Source organism: Nicotiana tomentosiformis, chromosome 1 (assembly GCF_000390325.3).
Source record: "Nicotiana tomentosiformis chromosome 1, ASM39032v3, whole genome shotgun sequence".
NCBI classification, from domain to species: Eukaryota; Viridiplantae; Streptophyta; class Magnoliopsida; order Solanales; family Solanaceae; genus Nicotiana; species Nicotiana tomentosiformis.
The window spans coordinates 97289411-97311772 of NC_090812.1; the positions used below are offsets into that span (position 1 = coordinate 97289411).

The 22362-nt window shown below is 37.6% G+C and overlaps 1 protein-coding gene and 1 long non-coding RNA gene across 3 annotated transcripts in view; both read right to left on the reverse strand.

Annotated features, from left to right (window-relative positions):
• Positions 1-230: 230 nt before the first annotated feature.
• LOC104103037 (uncharacterized) lies at positions 231-6677 on the reverse strand. Of its 2 annotated transcripts, XM_009610903.4 has the most exons (15): positions 6209-6677; positions 5919-5991; positions 5578-5599; positions 5422-5500; positions 5289-5321; positions 4791-4939; positions 4504-4660; positions 3843-4083; positions 3518-3759; positions 2289-2552; positions 2106-2216; positions 1501-1725; positions 1230-1433; positions 961-1137; positions 231-873 (listed from the first exon to the last, which is right to left on the reverse strand). In XM_009610903.4, the coding sequence occupies exons 1-15, from the start codon at positions 6587-6589 to the stop codon at positions 688-690; spliced, it is 2544 nt and encodes an 847-aa protein (XP_009609198.2). In that variant the 5' UTR covers positions 6590-6677; the 3' UTR covers positions 231-687. The 2 variants fall into 2 exon arrangements, with proteins under 2 accessions (XP_009609198.2, XP_018628630.1); XM_018773114.3 differs by lacking the exon at positions 6209-6677 and having other exon boundaries at positions 5578-5589; positions 5919-5981.
• Positions 6678-9609: 2932 nt separating this feature from the next.
• Positions 9610-22362, reverse strand: part of LOC138900754 (uncharacterized) — a 38284-nt gene continuing 25531 nt past the window's right edge. The window contains exons 2-4 of the long non-coding RNA XR_011412001.1: positions 10978-11363; positions 10395-10518; positions 9610-10101 (exon numbers count right to left, since the gene is read on the reverse strand). This is a non-coding gene — a long non-coding RNA (uncharacterized lncRNA). The remainder of the gene's footprint in view (positions 10102-10394; positions 10519-10977; positions 11364-22362) is intronic.

Sequence of the window (22362 nt, forward strand, 5' to 3'; positions counted from 1 at the left end):
AGTATTCTAGACTGGGCGTACCAAATCGAAAATTAAAGTACAAAATGGTAAAAAGCAAATAGACATTATTCCATTTAATGAATCTGGACATATAACCAAGAGATTGTTTGGTGTAACTCTTAGTTTAGTTGATTGAAACTGATAAACATTAAGTGGAGAAAAAATTATTGCAAGTACTGAAACTAATTATATAATTAAGCATTTACTGAATGTAAGTGATAATAAACAAGTAGTAAAAAATGACGATTCAATTTGATTAAAATAGGGTATCACAATGTAAAACTATGTAATAGACATAAACTCTTAATATTTACTTCAACAAGTACAAACTTAATACTCCTCTCTAGCACTATCAATGGAAAAATAAAATATAGTAGTACTCGACACAACTTAAGTGTTTACTAACAAGAAAAAAGAACCACCACACCAGAACCCTATTGTAGCACATTCATTAGACTAACATCTGATCTCAGTATCTGGTTTCTTATGTACACATATCTTTGAACTAACCCTTAGCCAAAGCTAATGAACTATAGTACACTTGGGTCACGAGAAAACAGAGCCACCATAGCAGAACCTTATTGTAACACATAATTTAGGCAAACAAGTAATTTCAGTTTCTCTAGTTGCTGGTGGCAACTCTTATGTACATACTATTGAACTACTCTTGATCAAAGCTTTTAGTATTTACTGCGAGAGCAATGATTCAAGAGATTTCGGGTCACTGACTGGAGGGCTACATGTGAAGTTTTGACAAACAAGGGCAATTAGTTTGTCAGCAGCAGCATTGTTTTTCGCCATCAAAGCAATATTTCCATTAATTTCTTCCCAAAATCTCTTCTCCTCCGCATCGGTTGGATCGATGTGAACAACCTATTTAGAATCAGTACTAGTAAGAAGCAAAATTCACCAACGTACAATGTGATATGAAGGTTTAGCTCCTGCACGGAAAGTACTTACCGTCTTGTTAAGATCGTATGCTGCATGAGCAGCAGCAACCATGTTTTCAAACTCCTCAGAAGATTTCACTCCAACTAAAACTACCTGCTTTCTAGTAGGAAAAGCCAGCATGTCTGCTGCACAGCACATCAGTGGCACAGCGACAGCTGCATCTTTCAACCTCTTCTCAAAAACCGCCTATCAAATGCAAAAGTTACAAATTTACTGGCAACAATACACGGATTATATAATCAACATAAGACCCAGAAAGTTCAAGGCAAAAGGCACACCAGAACATGTTCTGCAGTCTCTCTGTAATGTTTGGATTTGTCACCAGCAACCATAGAGGCCAATCTCACTAGATTAATCACTGAAACAGAATTCCCTGAAGGCTCCGCTCCATCATGATCTTCTTTCACACGGAGAAGAACAGAAGGATCTTCACCAGTTGTGCTGAAATAACCTCCTCCAGCTTTGTCGAGAAATAACTCATCCTGCAAGAAATAGTTTAACAGTAACAAGAACTTGTCCTATTGACCGAAAGATAAAAAAATTTCTTACTTGGGTCTCCTGAAGTTCGAGTGCCCAGCCCAACCAGAAGACTGAACCACCGAACTCGTAAAGATCCAGTAGACCTGATATCAGAAATGCGTAATCATCTAGAAATCCAGGTGCTTTGGAAGGACCATTCCTAAAGCTATGCTGCAGCCTGTGTGTCTGTTGATTATAAAGGTTATTCCTGATAAAATATGCTGCTTTCTCAGCGACATCCATGTACTCCTTGGGCTGAAAATGATGAGCAGAAACAAATTTAAGCAGTCAACAAAGAAGGCAACCCTACCAACAGTACCTGATCTAAGACGTAAGTTGACTAAATGTGTCAAAATGCTTTGCAAAAATGAGAGTTTATAACAAATAAAAGTTGACCAAAAGACATAGGTATCAATCCAGTAATGCACCAAAGATCCTGGTTTCAGAGGCATATAGAACCTTGGAGGACAATGAGTATCAATATTTTCATTAAACAAACTGAAATTTCAACTGCTTAACAAAGATTTTATTACTACCAATTTAAGATTTTACACATACCTGCTGAGAAAGTACAGTGCCACGAATTTATGAGACTAACCCATTTCTTAAAGTCAAAGATGGCTCTGAAATCTTACATTGGTGACTGTCACAGGGAAGTAGAATCTTGTTCCCTCCGGTTCTCCCTTGAGAATTTTTGACGCTCTAGCAAGGGATGAAATCACTAGGCCATTCCATGATACAATAACCTACAAGAATAGATCAGTCATCGCACTGAGCATAATGGAAATAGTAAGCACATCTGCGAAAAAGAAATATACCTTATCATCCAGATGTGGCCGGGGACGTTCCAACCTCACATCAAAGAGTTTCTGCCGAGCGTTCCCCAGGATATCAAGATACTGCTCGACAGGCAAAGCATGTTTTGATGCCATCGCAGAGGTACTACTTCTTTCTATTAGCACGTTTTTGCCCTTGAATTCATTATGTGGATCACTCCTCCTTGAAAGATCACAGTTACCTGAGGGTTTCACATAATAGTGATCCTTGACAAGCATTGCGTGCTCGCCAACTATGTTGTCAACCTTCAGAAAAATCAATGCACTCAAGCTCAATGCTGGGCAGAAAATCGTGTCACACAAGTAGCTTTCTCGGTAGGTATTTTCTGTTTTCCTCTTTTTATCCTTTTTGATTGTGTCACATAGTAAATGCTTTCTCCTATATTTTTGTTTTACTAATCAGATATGCATGGAACCATGTCTTACAAGGCTATAATGCTTGCTAAAACTGGCTTCCTATATGTGGATTGGGCTAAGCATTGATCCAACAGTTTTAGCATGTTTAAGGACTAGACTGTTTTTGAAGTTAATGACGCCTTCCATAGCAGCAGCTGAGAATATAACAGCGCTTGTGCAACCAGTTTGGCCAGAAGAGCTACTTGGTGGGGCTACTTAATTTGAAATTTTGTTAGAAAACAGGATCCGTAAAATCTAGATTTGGCTGAGCTTGGCATAAAAATTTGATTTGTCCAATCTGCACCTTACAAGTATGCTGGCTTGTCGATCCTCCATGCCATTTTATTTTAGATACTTCCAGTGGATAATCAAAAAATGATGCATATAAATTTCCATTGGAAACTGATTAGTCCAGCTTACTTGAAGAAATCAAATTTATTGAGCAACTCCGATTTTAAGTTACAATTCAATGTTCCACTTTTATGAGTCAAGCTGACTTCTAAATTGCTATACCATATCAACCATACTGTCATTTGCCAAAAGCATATCTGAGCTTTCTCCAAACTTTAAAGATTTGCAACACTAACTGAGCATGGTGTAGAGCGAAATATCAAGACATATAATAAGCTGGAGGTCAATTGCCAACAGCATCTGAGGCATGTGTTTGGAGCAACGACCACCTGACCAGTCTATCCATTCCAGATGTTAGCCAGAAATTGCTGATTCATACATGTCTCGATACTCGAACTTCAAACAACAAAACAGAAACGATACCTATTCAAACATTTGACAGTAAAAACAAAAGCGATAAGTACCTCGGTACTAGTCCAGACATAGAAAGCACCCTCCTTTTTCCGTGACGCACCTTCAGATTCATAACTATCAGCATCTTCCGCCGAAAATATTTCACCATTTGGACCAATCATATCCCTCCTCAAGTAGTCAAGGATATCACGAGAAAAACTTGAATAAAACACATCCTTTGTGATACAAAAAGCATCGAGATAGACATTACAAAGTTGACCCTGATCATATAACATTTTCTCGAAATGTGGAACTGCAAGAAGCAGGAAAAGAACACATCAATTGACCGAGAATTAAAATTAATTATCACAATACATACATAATAATTCAGCTCACCATGCCAGCATTCATCCACACTGTATCTGTGAAAACCACCTCCAACATGATCATGGATACCACCCCTCGCCATGCATTCTAAAGTGAACAAGACCATATTTAGAGCATTCTTGGCTTCACCTGATTTTCCAGTCTCCCCAGACCTCTTTGAGCTGTAAAGCATCAGCTGCATCTCAACTGGCCTTGGAAATTTGGGTGCAGAACCAAAACCACCATATTTCGAATCATAGCTTTCTCCTAGCTGCAGCAAATGCAGGGGACATGTGGATGTTAGACCATCATCATAACAACATCATATGATTCATCCTTAAGAGTAGCATTCAGATAGTCAAATTTCAGGAACAAGCAAAGATGTCAAATTATCAAGTCAGACAGAGACTCAGCACCCTGAGGTTTGCGGGTCAGCTTCTCATGATATATATGGCCCCTTTTCTCAATGGTCAATTACCATAGAGAAAAAGACGCAATATCTATCAAGAGAAGCTGAAGAATTCTGAAGTACTTCAAAATAATAAGGATAGTAGCAACAAAGAAGAGACAGGAGGATGCAATAGGTCTCTCTCAAGCATCAAATGTGGCTTTTCTTGTAAGTAACTCCAAACAGTCAGGTTGCCACCACATACAAAAGACAACTCGGCTACGTATTCACGGAAAATCTTACATGATCAGCACATTTACGCAGTGCAGTTTCCGGAACCTCATCTGAAAGCTTATTTGATGTTGCAACTGCCGCCATTGCCTCTGATAATTGTTCTATTGCAAAGGATCCACTCTGGACAAGCATGTCTCTCTTGCTGTTCCACGCTTCCTTCACTTTCCTAAGCATGATGATGAAGCATACAGGAAATATTCTCAGAACTTTGAGCTTAAAAAGAATTTCATTCATATTTAAAGTGCAGCACAAGTTCATGTTGAACGGCTTAATCTGAAAGTAGAGAATGTGCACACCTAAGTATAGTTTTAAATCCTGGCCTTCCATAGCTGTCTTCTGGAGGAAAATAAGTCCCACCCATCAAGGGCTTCAAATCAGGTGAAAGAAAGACGCTTAGTGGCCAACCGCCGCCACCATATAAAGCTTGCACATATGTCATGTACACCTGAGAATAGAACAAAAATTAGGCCACTCATTGCGGATAGCATCACCTTTGGACATTAAAATCGAACAATCATTAAGGAACTAATATTAGTCAACTAAATTCAGTGTCCGTACTTTGTTCATCACATAACCAGAGGCAAGAAAGTGATGATAGCAACTTATTTGCAAAGAATAAGATTCTATCAACGAGGATAATCAAAGAACACCAAGTGCAACGCTGAGTGTAACAAAAAAAACAAAATACAATAGCATACATCAAATAGCAATGCAAGTTGAATGGAACAAATCTAATCCAATAGAATCAACTAGAAAAGCGATCAACTAAAGCATAATCCAATGAGATTTTTTACCTTGTCAACATCTGGACGCTCTTCTCTATCAACCTGTACACATACAAGGTAACGAAATGTTTATTAGTTGGAAGATTATAGACAACTAGCTAAGTAGCTCGATAAGTTAGCGTGAATAAACTTTCAGATTCACCTTGATGCTAATGAACCAATCATTTAGCAATTTGGCCACCTCTTCATCTTCAAAAGATTCAACTTCCATGACATGACACCTTATCAATTAATAAAGCATTAGTCTTCCACTATATTAATTTCTAGAAACTCTCCAGGTAATAAAACAAAAACTTACCAATGACACGTGCTGTAACCAACTTCAAACGTGACATGGCAAGCACCACATGATCCATAACCAAAATACAGCACGAAAAGATTTCAATATTAGCTTTTAGGAAATCATAATTGAATCATTTGGAATAACTGCAATAGACTAAAAGGGGTACTGCAAAAATCACAAAGCTTCCTCCATATCAATTTATGTGGCGCGGAGTCTTTTAAAAAAAGGACTTTCAGACTTATGGTCTAAAATAAGTGACATTTTGTTTGGGACAACTATGGAGCAGACTATAAAGGAAAGAATGCCACATAAAATGGAATAGTGAGTAATATAATGAAACACAAAAAGTTACTGACTTGACAAAAAGATAGGGACATCTCTTTTGCGAGCTTCAGCAAAGGCCTCCTCACCCCATGGATACCAATCAACCTTCCCATCATGAACAAAGTAACAAAGTTAGTGCAGAGAATAGAAACGCATAAGCTTTTTCTTCCTCTTTTGGTTTAATGACAAAATTAAATATTCCAACAAACAGTCCCCAGACTATCACTATCAACTACGCCTCAATCCAAAATCCTAAAATTAAATTTGGGGATTCATCAATGTTCGATAAAATTTTAAAAGTAGTAGTAGTAATATGTAATACCGGATTATGGGCGTGCTGAAGAAGATAAGGACTATGTTCAGAGGCAAGACGATTGGTATGTTTATGGGCCGCCTGGGAAGAACTGCTGGATGACGACTGTTCAGCCATGGCAAGAACACTCAGAGAGTGAATGGGCCGACGAAGAAAGCTGGAACAAGGCCCAGTTGATTTGGCAAAGGGAGCAGTAGTATTATTATGCAAGTGGAATTTGATGGGTTTCTTGGAAATGTAGTAGCGAGATGAGGAAGAAATTAGGAGACTCTTGAGCATAGAAGATTTGAGAGATTTGCCAAAAATGGAAAGGGAGTTTGGGGAGTTGAAATGGGCATTTTTTATAGTGAGGAGAGAAGGTTGAAGGGGTGGTGCGAACCTCCATGCCATTTGGAGGATTGAGGAAGAGTGCTTTGGTTCACTGCTGCTGATGATTGACCTGCCAGTTTACCACGTGGCCGCTCCTGAACAAACCTACGGCTGCGGCCAAACGGTGCAAACTACAGTTTCCAAATTGCACCTCGTTCTATATGACTAACTCAGCCCGGGCCATTTCATAAGTTAGCAACTGATATTTTTTAATGAAAATAATGAATAACTTTTTGATCGAGAATAAGTTATATTATGGTCAAATACAGATTTGAAATGTACCTGTTTATTTCTTATTCAAATATAATCCTCACTAATAACGTTTTATTAGTTATTACTCCCTTCGTTCCAATTTATGTGAACCTGTTTGAGTGAGCATGAAATTTAACAAAAAATAAAGACTTTTGGAATTTGTGGTCCTAAACAATTCAAAAAGGTGCTCAGAGTATTTATGTGCAAAATTGTTTCCAAATTTAGAAATTAGTCATTCTTTTTGGAACAGATCAAAAAAGAAATAAGTTCACATAAACTGAAACAGGGATAATAGTTAGTAGATCTATTCTCTAATAAGTTCAAAAGTAAGGATCTTTTACATGTATATAAACTCAAATAAACTTAATGGGTATAAAGACTATTGATCAATAGGTAATCAATATTTATGTAGTAGAAGCAACTAAAAATGAATTCCTTATGCGCTTTTATTTGTATCCTTTACCGCATTTTCTGATAGCGCATATTATTGTTAACATAGTAGTAATATTGCAATTCTTTTTAAGTTATCATGAAAAAATTGAGACGAATAGTAGAAGAATTCCCAATTAAAAAAAGTGAATGATTTACCTGCAATAAACTCATTGCGAATTACTTGCTTCTTATAACAATTTAAATAATGCTCTAGATTTTATATTGCCAGTGGGACAAACAATGACTTTGTTTCTATTTAAAACTTTGATAGATCATAAAACGAAGAAAACAAATTCAAGCCAAAAAGGAGATCATATTTACTGGTAAGTCTTTCATCAAGCACTATTTACATCAGTTACAGGATCATTATATTTTACCGGCTAGCCAAAAATATACATGTACATGCCAGTAAGTTACATAAAGTGAAGCGCATTGTTCATGTTTTCTGTAGTATTGGAAAATAAAAGGATGTCAGTAATGTCAAGTGACAAAGTAATTTGGTAAATAAAAAAAAGTAGTAGGTTGTTATTTGCAGTACCTGTCATACACAAGCTGGCGGGTTTGAATCACGTATGTACATAACTTCAAAAGACGTCTCTACAAAGAAGAGGATGAATGTAAGAGCGACAGAGAAATATTTAAGTATTGGAACCTCATGCTAGTGAATGTTTTCATTGAAGTACACCAGTAGTTTATATTGAAAAACATATTGTATAATAGGAGAAAATTCAGAATCTAATTGCAACATATAGATTTTTTAGAATAGCATTATAAGCAAGTGTTTGTTAGGCATAAAGAATGCAGGAACAATTACTCTATATTAACTGAAGGGCTTAGCGAAGTCTTTTTCACGCATAAACAATAGAATATTACTGAAACCTAATGAAAGATGGTGTGCTCAAAATTTATCCAGCAGTGATTTGTGAACATTAGTAAGATGCTAAGTAATGGAGACAATAAAAGAATAAGCTGAGGTGACACGTTCTGTAATTGAATCTAAAGACGATATCTTTGATAAAATCTTAACTCATTTCCTCCCATTTTCATCCTCTTCTCACAACAAAAAGAAAAAAGAAAAAAATTAAGCCAATGACGGGAGCGGGATATTCAGACACTGTAGTTGAAGAGTGACATAAACTTGTTGTTCTATGATGTGAACAAATAAAAATTTACCGATCAACATTTGAAGTTTTTTTGAGTTGTTTGTTCTTTAGTTGGTAATCCAAAGTGTTACAAGTGTTGCTTTTACAGAGGAGGATGAATATGAGCATCAATGAATATAGAAGTGATTATACTTGAACAAAAAGATAAAAGCATGATGAAATATTTTTGTAACTGGGAAAATATTTTCTTAATTACTGATGCCTACAATGGTGCAATTGACTAATTATCTTACTAAATAGTTTGTATTGTGCCTTTTTTCCTCTCCTTTAGCGTAGTACAGAAGTGCTAATTTATATTTTTGAATCATTACTTTAACGTTATGATCCTCCTTGTGCTGTGTCTTTGAATATGCACCAAAACTTCCATTTTTAGAAAAACAATAAGGAAAATTCACCACTAAAATTTAACTTAACCAATCTGCCCCAATTTTTTTTTAACATCATCTAACTCCATTAAAGATGGCAGAAATCAATTTTGTCATTGCATAATTCTGCCCAATTCGTCCAAAGCTAATGCCTTTGACAACAAACGATTTTAATTTGTACTCAAACTTCACCATTATTCCTTATTTAGTAGTGTAAATGAGAAGCTTTCAGTCATATAGATTCAGTATTACAGTATAGGAAGACGAACATAGTGAAATAACTCATTCAAGCAAGTGATCAAACACCTTATGGCCATCTCTTTAAACAACCCATCCCGTTGCATTCCAGAGTCCACAATTAATCACATTTTTTTGCGAGCATACACATAAAATGTGGACCAACAATTTGTTTCTCTTTTTTACCTCAAAAATTTATATATAAACCAATAACATTTGAAGGAATTCAGATGAAAGATTGAATAAGCAATTTTGAGTGATGAATTTAGAAATGAAAAAATTTATCAAGAAACAAGGATATGAAAATAGTAAAATAGTTGGTGCAAAATAGTTACCTTTCTAAACCCAAAGAGAAAGTAGCATATGATATTTTTATCTTAAACTTGTTGACACATGTGTTTCTCGAAAATGAAAAGAGTATATTTTGACTACCTCATATAATTTTAACATCTTCGTGTGAATTAATTTTCCCTCAAGTCATATATGATCAAGTTGGATACTAACCCAAAAAGAAAAGCGAAAACCTGAGCTGAAGTAACTCAAGGTTCGAACGTACCAAGACCACATGAGATTGTAAAGTTTTGTTTCAATTTTGACGACGCCATTGTTACGTCTATTTTTATTTGAGTTTTGTTTGAGTTATTTATTCTGCATGTTAAAAAGAGTAATTAAAAAGTAGAGACAAAGTTTATTAACCTTCATTTTTTCTGGGGGAGGGGAGGGGGGAGGGGGTCTACAGTTCAATTTATTGCCTCTTGGTATAAGAGCTACCTTATGTAGTTAACTCGTTCTTCAGCTCTTCTCTGGGTGTAACTTCTTCCATATTCGAGTGACTGCTTTCTCCGCTTTCTAACTCTTTCTTCAGCTCTTTCATTGTTGCAATATTTTTCAATTTAGTGTTACTGCTTTCTCCAATTTTTTCAGAGGCTACTGGTGTGGGCAACTGAAACAAATCTTCCTTGACAAAGTAGGATACAATGAACAACCACATATCAGAAGTTCTAGAAAGTGTTTTTCTCAGTTGTATCTTGAAGAGTTTATGAGGAAGACACTATCGAACATGTTCAAGAGGTAATGGTTGTTCCTGTAAGAGAGAAAAAGATGAATTTAACACATCAAGATAGTGATCAAAAGTAATATAATCTTTTTTAGCCTATAAAGTACTTGGGATGTATAAGAAATTAAAAGACACCTAATTTTTTCGTCCATTTAAAGTAAAGGTGTATCTAAGAACGCAGGAGTAACCAACCTGTGCTTATTTTCAGTATACCCAAAGGAAAACGTCAAGGAAAACATAATAGAAAGAACTAAGAGTACACTTGTTTTCACAGTATCATAATTTTAGCGAAGTTTCTCGAATTGCCATCAACAACATACCTTTACTAAGATTATTTCACAGATATTTGCGACAGTCATATCAAAAAATTTCTCTCCTAATTCACCTAATAATGTTGCAACAACTGATCCACTGCCATCTGTCATTACAACCTCAAAGCGGGCCCTACAACAAAAAAAAGAAAAAACACAATTAACACTAACAACCCCACTGGAGAAACAATTGTTAGTAACAGTCGACTTGCATGGTTTCTGAGAAAAGAATGAAAATGCTCTCCATAAACCAAAAAAGATGAAGTCTTAGAAACATGAAACTGTTCAGTTCTCCATTTTTCTTTTCTGGAGTGTAACAAATCTTCAAGGGAGTAAAGTTTCTTTAACACGAAAGAGCAAATCTACCATATTGAATTTTACAAGCAGAGGAATCCATAAACTAAATGTTTCATGATGTACTGCCAAAGCCTAGAATATATATAAGAGAACATGATTTAAGCATCAAGTAAATTAACTAATTTGTTTTATTTACGTTATTTGATTTTCATAAAGCATGACAGAAGATACTTGTTTTTGTTTGAAGATGTCGAACGAACATAATTTATTAGGCTTGGACTTGAAACTGCAATACCAGGGTGTTAACATCACACGTTAATTGCAGCTCGCACAATGAATAATTTTTGAAGAATGAGTTCTATACTTCTGCCCGCAGTGTGAACACAATAATTTATAGAAATCTTGGTCATCAGTCGACAATGATAATTTACCTTCCATTTGAAAGAGTTGTATCCGCGAAAGAGGGGGATAGAAGTAGATTTATTGAGTTGGGATTAAAATACTAAAGTACTTTATATGTACACATATTAGCATGCATGAAATACACATACAGGAGATTGTGACTGGATATCAACAATTGGTACAATATCATTGTGTTCTGGCGCAAGCACAAGTGACGAATCAGTCAGCGGGGAATTTTGCTGACTGTATCTCATCAATCTTGGTCTGTTGTCTCTGACCCTGTACATGTATAGAGCATTTCAATTCCAACAAAATGTCAGGTAGATTTAAAATGATACAGAAAGGTTGTGACAAGCTTTAAAAACGTAGGAAAAAGTAGGAATAGGTTGTTTCAATGAGAAATTATTGCGGCGGCTACACCAGTAACACGAAAAATTAATAGAAAGAACAAAAAAAACCTACATCATTCAGTTGACCACAATTATAACGCAGATAACATAATTTTTCAGTTGACCACAGCTCCAATACATAGTGTCGCGCCCTTTTTTCTCGCAAAATCGGGTTTCGATATGTGACAACTCTTTTAAGAAGGTATTAAAAGAGCAGAGTCGTCACCTAACGGTTTAAGGTGTGTTAGGTCACCTATTATGCAAATGACTCTGTTTGACTAGTTAACGCCACCAAAGATCGGGTAAGTACTCAAGTTACCTAAAAAAGAAGGTGTTAGGCACTCCTCGAGGTCCATAATTATGGGTCCCGGCCGAACTTAAGATTACATGGATTATGATTAAGCTAGGTGATCAAATAAACAAAAGGAGCTCAGAAGTCACAGAACTTTACTACAACATGATTAATACAGGTCTTAGTGGGAATATAGGGATACAACTATTTAGATCTAATAACAACATATAAAGATGAGGGGGGTCCTAAGTTTTTTAGCCTAAAGGATCACCCCGTGTAACATAAATAATACTTCGTAACTCCCTCAAGATGGGATGTTACTCATATAATTAAGCGGGCATAGACTATCATCTCCTGCTACCCGATTACTATGTTAAAATTGTTACCTAAAAGCGTTCTAATTCAATTATAGGTCGTACCTTATGCGTGCACTACCCGTCCCGTACCTGTGGTCCAGGAGGTATTGGACCTTTACTTTGGATGGTTCTAGACCTCACTTAGGCTGCTCAGAAATGTCAAAACTAGGCAACATACAAAACATATTAGACTTCACATATAGGCAGTCAAGGTTCAAGTATGCCTTCACACTTAAGAAGCAAATGTACGCAAGACAAATTGTATGTTGAGCAGTTTCAGAATTAAGAACTTAAATCCATATAGACATGATTTCTATTTGACAAGGCGTTAAGGCATGCAAGCAGTTTCAGAAACCAAGCGTCGCCCATAGACAAGATTGTACATTTGTCGCATATTGATTGTTGAAACTGCAGATTTCCAGTTATTAACCCTGTTGTGTCTAGGTGACTTACGCAGTAAAGACAATGGAATCTATCGAGAGAAATCCAAAATTACTCACGCTTTGATAGTGGTCTAAGTGAACAATAAACAATGTTGAGAGGGGCATCATTAACAGTTATTAGGGCGAATTATCGTATCCTATAGGCAGGATCTTTAACGATTAGCACTTGGAACTGATTTTATTATTATACTTAGTCCTATAGGCATGGTTTCTAGTGAACAGTACGATACAGTAGCAAATGCAATGATCCAAATCCTATAGGCATGATTTCTAGCAATGCAAATTGAAGGAAGTTCAACGATATTTATTTCCTATGGGCATGTTTTCTAATAACATGTAGCAAAAAAGATAATTAAAGCATTTGAGCTCATGCTTTGCTAGTAGACAAGTAGTGTGAGTGTATGCTTCTCCTAATAATATGATTTCTATAGTGTACATAGAGAATGAACTACACAGATAGCAAACACATTATCAAGTCCTATAGGCATGTTATCTACCAATCACATGTAAATATTAAAATCTACCCCATTCCCTTTTACTAACAACCCCAATTGTTTATACAAAGATTATTACTGACCCACTAATGAGTAAAAGTAACAGTATTACATAACAGTGATAAGAGGCCCACGGCAGGCCTAATAAATACCCAGCATTGCCTGGGCCTTCAATAGCTCTTACACAACATACCCAGACCTTCAACAAAGAGCCATATTTAATACATGACTCATGGATCCACATAGGGGTCCAGAACCAGTTTACTCAACCATGGCACCGAGTGTTGCACCATTTAAATCACTCAATTCAAGTACATATCACATAATAGGGGGAAGTAGAGTGAATAGGAACAGTTTGAGATTGAGGGAGTGACTAAGGACCAAGCCCTAGTGTGTCAGAGTTCACAAGGGTCTCAATTGGACCCCGAGCAGTGCTCACACTAAAGAGGCCAATAATAGAACTTAGGTAGCCTTGGCTTTCATCCGGCTAAGAATAAAGAGTCGAGAATACCATAAGTTGCCAGTGAGGAAAATTGATAGAAGTTAGGAGATACATTCATATCCTAAAGTAGACATAGCCAAATTGAACATATAGAGCAATTAATCAAATAGGCCAGTAGGTTCAGCAGGACAGCAAAGCACCACATAAATAGCCTCATATTGAAAGAAATTGGGAAAGAAACAGGTTTGTAAGATATACGTAGATTATCATTTATAACATTAAACCAATTGAGACCTAAGAGGTTCGGATAAAGCTAATCATGCATCTTAGGGTCATGCTAATAAGTATTTAGACATTGTGATAAATACTGGAAGAGACAGGGTATCAAATGAACAAAAGACAATGTAGAAACATATTAGCATGGAAGCAAGATCATAGTCGATAGAAAATGGTTTTAATACAAATTGCAACACATTGTACATACAAGACAGACATTGCAGAGATTTAGAACAATGTGTGATAGCAAACACATATAGGTATTCTGGGATTAATATAATAGACTAACCTACTAGAGAAGATCTAAGTTATGTCATAAAGCAAAATAGTTCAAACAGGGTAGAGAGATCAAGTTGAGATGACTGTCAAGATCTTAGTCAATTACTAATGGGGTAGGGGGATCATGCTGAGTGACAAAAGAGAAAGTGAACATGTCACAATTACCACAGGAAGTTCTAACACAAGTATGAAGTATTCATTATAGAGATTAAGGACAAAGCAAGTAAGCATGTATTAGGGAACATCCAGACACCCATACACTTAAGAGGATCAGATTATCCAAGTCAGACTTAGGCATACTCAGAACTAGTAGCATTAGGAAGAAGTTAGATGCTAAAACACTTAGAACAAAGTAAAATTAACAAAATCGTGCACAAAAGTAATCCAGAAAAACATATTAAGCCAGGAATTTCAGAGGCAGGAACACATGCAAATCAAAGGCACATAGGGATGAAATTGCAAGAGTCAAGTAGCTTACCAGTTAACGGACAACAATAAATAATAAAAGATTCACAAAAACCCAGAAACCTCGATTCGTCAAAGTTCCCAAGAGCTTCGATTAACTCAGGGCAATGCTCGCACCAAGAACAGGTAACAAAATATTAATGGCCTTGGCTTTCAGCCGGCCAGTACAGAATACCAAGCAAGAGAGTAGAAAAAAAAACCAAATTTTAGTAAGAATCGATTCTTTTCCCGTTCCCCCTCAGATGGGAAAATGAGGGGGTTTATATAGCAGTAAAAAATCGAGCAAACACATAAGGAAATAGAGTAAATTAAGCAACAAATAAGGAAAGACAACATGCAAATCAATTTGAAATCGATTTAAGAGAGGAATCCGGTAAACCCTAGTTTTTTAGGGAAAGTGTAAATCAACAGAAATCCAAACGAAATCGGACTCACACAATGTAGAATTAGATGCGTGTAGACGAAATACGGTCCAGATTCAAGAAATATGACTCATTCGGACAGAATCAGAGAGGTAGTACTTGTCATATTTAGGCAAGTACTAGGTAATACCATGGAGAATCAATCAGTAGCGGAAACATACAACTATGGTAAGTAAATAAGAGGAAAATCCCATTGTAGCCGGGATTAGGAGAAAAATTTGGGGAAGGCGGCGATTAGGGTTTTTGGTGGGGGAGGAGCATTTGGGGGCGGCTAGATAGAGACAATGGTCTCTAGGGTTTACGGATTGGGTTATAAGAGAAGATGGGTTGAGGGTTGTGAGCCATTGATCATTCTTGATCAACGGCTGTGGTTTAAGGGGGTCTGGGTCGGTTTTGGACTGGGCAGGGTTGCCTGGGATTGGGCTTGAGGTTTTGGGCCTGGGATTTGGGTTTGTCTGGTCCGAGAATAACTCAAAATTGGGCTAGATCTTAAATACGTATAATTTAGCAAAATAATTTATAAAAATAATTAGTGATGAGTGAAATATATTTTTATGCACTAAAATGATTAAGAATAATGATTTAACATTATAAAAATATAAGATGTTGTTTTTGACACAAATAGTATAAATAAGGAGCATTTGTATATGAATATAGGCCATTATTGCAATATTAAATAAATAGCTTTAAAATGCTAATGTAATTATATGGGATGAGATAAAATCTTTGAAACATTAATTATAGGTGCAAAATAATTATTTTAGGTAACTAAGTCATTATAAAATAATTTAAAAGGATAATTACTAGATATTTACATATAATTTAAATACAGAAAAATTAATTTAAAGCTCTATATATTATGAAAAATTATAGAAAATACTTGTATAGGTTTGTAAACTAAATATTGATGCAAATATGCTATTCTGAAAGTGTATATGTATTTTGGAAAATATGAGGGCAAAATTGGGTATCAGCAGCTGCCCATCTTTACCCGGGAATGATGAAAGAGTTGTTGGGTAAAGAAAATGATGACCGATTTTGACCGAATGAGGCGATTTAAAAAATGGAGGTCGAACCCTAGTTCCTGAGTTGCCTACATATCCCTGGTGTTATGGGAATCAGGCCGTGTGTAGTTTTGGATCCAACAGTGAACTGAACCGATGGAGTTGTTATAGGAACGTTCGTATGCTTCGGAAAGGGTTCTTTTGGGTAGGACAATATCAGATAAATTTGCACGAAATCATGAATGTGAGTCTTAAATGTTATGGATGTGTCTCAAAACGAGTATCTGAACGGTTATCAAGTAAGAGTGGGTAACTGATGGTGATTGGTTGTGTTTGAAGTAATTGCGGGATGTGAATGTTGAACGGAAACCGAAGTGAAGATTGCTCCCGCTAGGAGAACGTTACTTCCTAGATTACCTGCAAAACTTAAAACACGATGCATACAAATATATATGGGTTATTGCGAAAATTCAAACTTGATGCAAATTCCCTTTGGACCATGAAGATTGTCTTCGGACGGTGAGGATGATATCCTTAGACCATGGCGTCCTAGGCTATGAAGTGTATGATAAGGGATTCACAGGCTATGAAATGATGTCCTCGAGTTATGAGGATGGTGCCTTTGGACTTTGACGTCTTTAAATAATAATGTACAATTTCGAGAGATCCTTAGGCCATGGAATAGTGTCTCCCGGCTCTGAGGATGATGTCTTCGGACTATGACACCTTCGAACAAAATGGCGATATTTCAGCCTATGAAGTGCAAAGATGTGATGCCTGGTCACATGCGAAGATGAGACAATACAAGGCTTAGTCTTGTGTAAGATGAGGGCAGCGCTTAGCCCCAGGTGAACAAAGGATAGTGCTAGGTCTTAGATGGTGTAGTAGAGATAGTATTTTATCTTGAGGAAAAGGCAGAGCTTAGCCGTATGCAAGAGGGGGAGGAAGGGCTTTGCCTCATGCAAAATAGGAGACAGTGCTTAGTCTCATGCAAGTAAGGGAAGCGGTGCTTAGCTTCATGCAAAATAGGAGACAATGCTTAGTCCCATGCAAAGAAAGAAGACAATGCTTGGTGTCATGCAAGGAGATGGAGTGCTTAGCCTTGTGCAGTTAGGGAGGCAGGGCTTAGCCTTATGCAAAATAGGAGACAATGCTTAGTCTCAAGCAAACAAAGGCAATGTTTAGCCTTATGCAGTTAAGGAGGCAGGTCTTAGCCTCATGCAAATAGGAGACAATGCTTAGTCTCATGCAAATAGGAGACAATGCTTAGTCTCGATGCAAAGAAAGGAGACAATGCTTAGTCTCATGCAAGGAAAGACAGTGCTTAGCCTTATGCAATTAGGGAGGCAGGGCTTAGCCTCATGCAAAATAGGAGACAATGTTTAGTCTCAATGTAAGGAAAACGATGAGTGATAGTAGAGTGCTTCTTAGCTGGAGATGCTTAGGATAGATAATCTGCTATCTTGAAGGTAGTGACCTGATGTGTCTGCAGATATTATTGTCTTACTGTGTCTGTATCCAAAGAAAAATAGTGAGTTTTGTAGGGGAAGGTTGGTTCACGCTTTTGTCTTCTGCTTTGCATGTGCTCCTGTCTTGAGATCCTGTTTGAGTCACCCTGGGTAACATCTAGTTGTTTATAGAAATAAAGTTTTTCGAAAGAGATGTGTTCATTTGATGAATATAGTTATTTAAAATATAGTAGTATGCAATATCAACTAAGTTATTTAGATGAACCAATGACTGTGACATATTTTAGAGACATTGCGACTTCCTTGCTCTAGAATTTTGAGGGTCCTCCTCAAAATTCTGCCCCAGTTTAAAAGCAATTCTTTGATTGTTCTGCGTATGACGAAATTGGCTGGACTTGATTTAGAATTTTGAGGGTCCTACTCAAAAATTTCCCCCAGTTTCTGAGCATGGCAAAAATGAAGATTTATTGATATGTGACCGAACCCACAGGGTTGCCTACGTATCCCCTCTTAAACGGGAATCAAGTCAAGCGTAGTTCAATTACAAGAAGAAATGTAAATAATCTAAACATAGTATCTCTTGACTGCGTCTGAGTTGATTGGTTTTGGCCAAACTTCTCCGTCCATCTTTGCGAGTATGAGCGTTCCTCCTGTTAGTACTCTGTGAACCATGTAGGGCCCTTTCCAATTGGGTAAAATTTTTCCTTTGGCTTCATCTTGATGCGGGAAGATCCGCTTCAGCACCAGCTGCCCCGGTGTGAATTGTCGAGGCCTGACCCTTTTGTTGAAAGCTCTGGACATTATGTTCTGGTAAAGTTGACTGTGACATACTGCGTTCATTCTTTTTCTATCAATGAGAGCCAGTTGTTTATAATGACTTCGTATCCATTATGCATCACTGAGTTCAGCCTCTTGTATGATTCTCAAAGAAGGAATTTTCACTTTGACGGGAATGACGGCTTCAGTGCCATAGACCAGCAAATAAGGAGTTGCCCCAGTTGATATACGAACCATGGTACGATATCCAAGTAGGACAAATGGTAACTTCTCGTGCCATTGTTTGTGATTATCTACCATATTCCTTAATATCTTCTTGATGTTCTTATTGGCGGCTTCCCCAACTCCATTCATTTGTGGCCTGTATGCAGTGGAATTCTTATGCTTGATCTTGAAGGTTTCACACATGGATTTCATCAAATCACTGTTAAGGTTGGCGGCATTGTCGGTGATGATTGATTCCGATGCCCCGAATCGATAGATAATACGATCCCTAATGAAATCTGCGATGACCTTTTTAGTTACAGCCTTGTAGATGCGGCTTTAACCCATTTTGTGAAATAGTCTATGGCCACTAGAATGAACATGTGCCCATTTGAAGCGGCGGGTTCGATTGGACCGATGAAATCCATCCCCCAAGCGGAGAAAGGCCAAGGTGCACTTGTTGCATTGAGTTCATTGGGTGGCACTCGTATCATATCCGCATGTACTTGGCATTGATGACACTTTTGGACATACCCGATGCAGTCCGTTTCCATAGTCATCCAGAAATATCCTGGTCTTAATATCTTCTTGGCTAAAACAAAGACATTCATGTGTGGTCCGCAAGTTTCGGGATGTATCTCTTCGAGCAATTTGGATGCTTCCTTGGCATCGACACACCATAATAATCCTAGATCTGGAGTCCTTCTGTACAGAATTCCTCCACTTTGGAAGAAATGGTTGGACAATCTTCGGAGTGTGCGTTTCTGAGTATGATTTGTGTGCTCCGGGTACTCTCCTTTTGCCAAGTATTCTTTGATGTCATGGAACCACAGATTCCCATCAGTTTCTTCTACAACATGAGCACAATAAGCTGGCTGATTATGGATCCCTACTGGAATAGGATCGGTGAAATTCTTGTCTGGGTGTTGTATCATGGAAGATAGAGTGGCCAACGTATCTGCGAACTCATTCTGGATTCTCGGAACATGTTTGAACTCTATTTTTGTGAATCTCTTCATCAACTCTTGTACGTAGTACAAATATGGCAATATTTTGGTATTCTTTGTAACCCATTCTCCTAGAACCTGATGTACCAAAAGGTCTGAATCTTCAATTACCAGCAATTCCTGAACGTTCATGTCAATGGCCAACTTGAGCCCCAAGATGCAGGCCTGATATTTTGACATATTGTTGGTACATGGAAACCCGAGCTTTGCGGATACTGGATAGTGTTGACCTGTTTCTAATACTAAAACTGCTCCAATACCTACTCCTTTGAAGTTTGCAGCTCCATCGAAGAACATTCTCCAACCATCATAGGTTTCGTTGATATCTTCTCCTATGAATGATACCTCTTCATCAGGAAAATACGTTTTCAGTGGTTCGTATTCTCCACCCACAGAATTTTCTGCCAGATGATCTGCCAACGTTTGCCCCTTGAATGCCTTTTGAGTTACATAGATGATGTCGAACTCACACAGTAGTATCTGCCATTTTGCCAACCTTCCCGTATGCATGGGCTTTTGGAAGATGTATTTTAACGGATCCATTCTTGATATGAGATATGTGGTGTAGGCATATAAGTAGTGCCTTAACTTCTGAGTTTTCCACGTCAAAGCGCAGCAAGTGCACTCCAGCAAAGAATATCGTGCTTCATAGGGTGTGAACTTCTTATTTAGATAGTATATGGAATATTTATTTCTTCCCGTATCATCGTGTTGTCCCAAGACACAACCGAAAGCTCCATCCAGTACAGATAAATAGAGTAGCAGAGGTCTCCCAGGTTCTGGTGGGACCAGAACAGGTGGTTTGGATACATATTCCTTGATTTTGTCAAAGGATTTCTAATATTCTTCAGTCCAACTTATTGCAGCATTTTTCTTTAACATTTTGAAAATCGGTTCACAGATCACAATTGATTATGCTATGAAATGGCTGATGTAATTGAGACGCCCCAAGAAACGCATCACATCTTTCTTGTTCTTCGGAGGTGGAAAATCTTGGATAGCCTTGATCTTTGACGGGTCTAGTTCAATTCCTCGACGACTGACGATGAACCCTAACAACTTTCCAGCAGGGACTCCGAAGGCACATTTTGCGGGATTTAGTTTCAGGTTGTATCTTCGAAGTCGATCAAAAAATTTCCTTAAATCTGCTATATGATCTGTGCTTCTCTTGGATTTGATGATGATGTCATCCACGTACTCCTCTATCTCTTTGTGTATCATGTCGTGAAAAATGGTTGTCATGGCCCTCATATAGGTGGCTCCAGTATTCTTTAGGCCAAACGACATCATTTTGTAACAATATACTCCCCATGGTATAATAAAGGCTATCATTTCGGCATCTTCTTCATCCATCTAGATCTGATGATATCCCGCGAAGCAATCCACAAAGGATTGGAGTTCATGCTTGGCACAATTGTCAATCAGTATGTGTATATTGGGCAAAAAGGAAATCATCTTTGGGACTTGCTCTGTTTAAATCCTGATAGTCGACACACACTCTGACCTTCTCATCTTTCTTTGGAACCGACACAATGTTAGCCAACCAAGTCAGATATTCAACCACTCTGAGAACCTTGGCTTTGATCTTCTTGGTGACTTCCTCCTTTATTTTCAGACTCATATCTGGTTTGAACTTTCTGAGCTTCTACTTTACAGGTGGACACATAAGGTTGGTAGGTAATTTATGAGCCACTATGGACATGATCAAACCGATCATATCATCATAGGACCATGCAAGAATATCATCATACTCCTTCAAGAACCGGATGTACTCTTCCTTCTCTGACGGTGATAGGTGAATGCTTACACGTGTTTCCTTGACTATTTCGGAGTCTTCCAAATTAACTATTTCGGTCTCATCCAAATTGGATTTAGGCTTGTTTTCAAAATTTTCCACTTCTCTGACAATTTCCTCAAGTATTACATCCTCTTCCAGATCCTCTGAATCACTATCCTTTTGTTGCGCTGTCTTATTACATGTCATAGTCGTAGGTTCATCGAGATAGGTAATAATAATGCTGTAGAGAAAAAATGTAAAGAATAATAATAAATACTAAAAATAACAATACATTAGATAAATCTTGAAAACGTCAAACAAGTGCGGCTCGATGACTCGAGCAATTATTTCAAAACAAAATATGCTTAAAACAAAATACTGAAAATGTCTTAGATGCTCATAAAATTGCTTTCAAAATAAATGATGCTAATTGCCAGGCTACCCAGGAACTCGACGGGCCCTTGATACAGCAGTCCAGTTCTTGAGAACAACTCCCTTCTCCACAGTCTGAATAATAAGGCCTTCCTCATCCTCCTCCTCCTCAACTATCGTACTGCAATCCATGTCTTCATCATCCAAAACAGATTCTTTATGCCAGCTAGAACTTCATCTTCTTTGGATTCCCACATCATGTCAGCTTGATGAAATGATTGGCTCAAATATAGTATTGGTTGCTCTAGAGGGTAATAAGGACCACGCCATGGTGGCGACCAATTTCGATACTCATGCCAGGTGTATTCATACCCAAGCCCAAAAGTTGTGCCGTGACGCTTTAGCTGTATCAGTTTGGTGATCCCTTGGAGATTCTTACCAAGACCCTTGCCAGGTTAATACCCTGTCCATGCCAATATGCCTTCTATCTTATTGCTCCACCATTTGTCCCTTTCAATTGCATTGACGCGCTCGATGCGATGGTATGGTTCTCCACCCAACTTCCTTCTATTCTCGATGACCGGAACAGTTTGATTGGTGTAAATGGGATTACTTCCATCCCCATGGATGATCACTTCCTGATGGTTCCACTCAAACTTCACGACCTGATGTAGAGTAGAAGCTACGGCCCCAGCGGCATGTATCCAAGGTTGTCCCAATAATAGGCTGTAGGTAGCAGATATGTCCAACACTTGAGACTCAACATCAAACCAGGTTGGGCCTATCTGTAGGCTGAGGTTGGTCTCCCCA

Coding starts and splice junctions, on each gene's coding strand:
- LOC104103037 (XM_009610903.4), bottom strand. CDS start 6,589: ATGGCATGGAGGTTCGCACCACCCCTTCAACCTTCTCTCCTCACTATA. Junction 5,992..6,208: donor TTCAGCACGCCCATAATCCG/GTATTACATATT, acceptor CATGATGGGAAG/GTTGATTGGTATCCATGGGG. Junction 4,940..5,288: donor AGCGTCCAGATGTTGACAAG/GTAAAAAATCTC, acceptor TTCTATTCTCAG/GTGTACATGACATATGTGCA.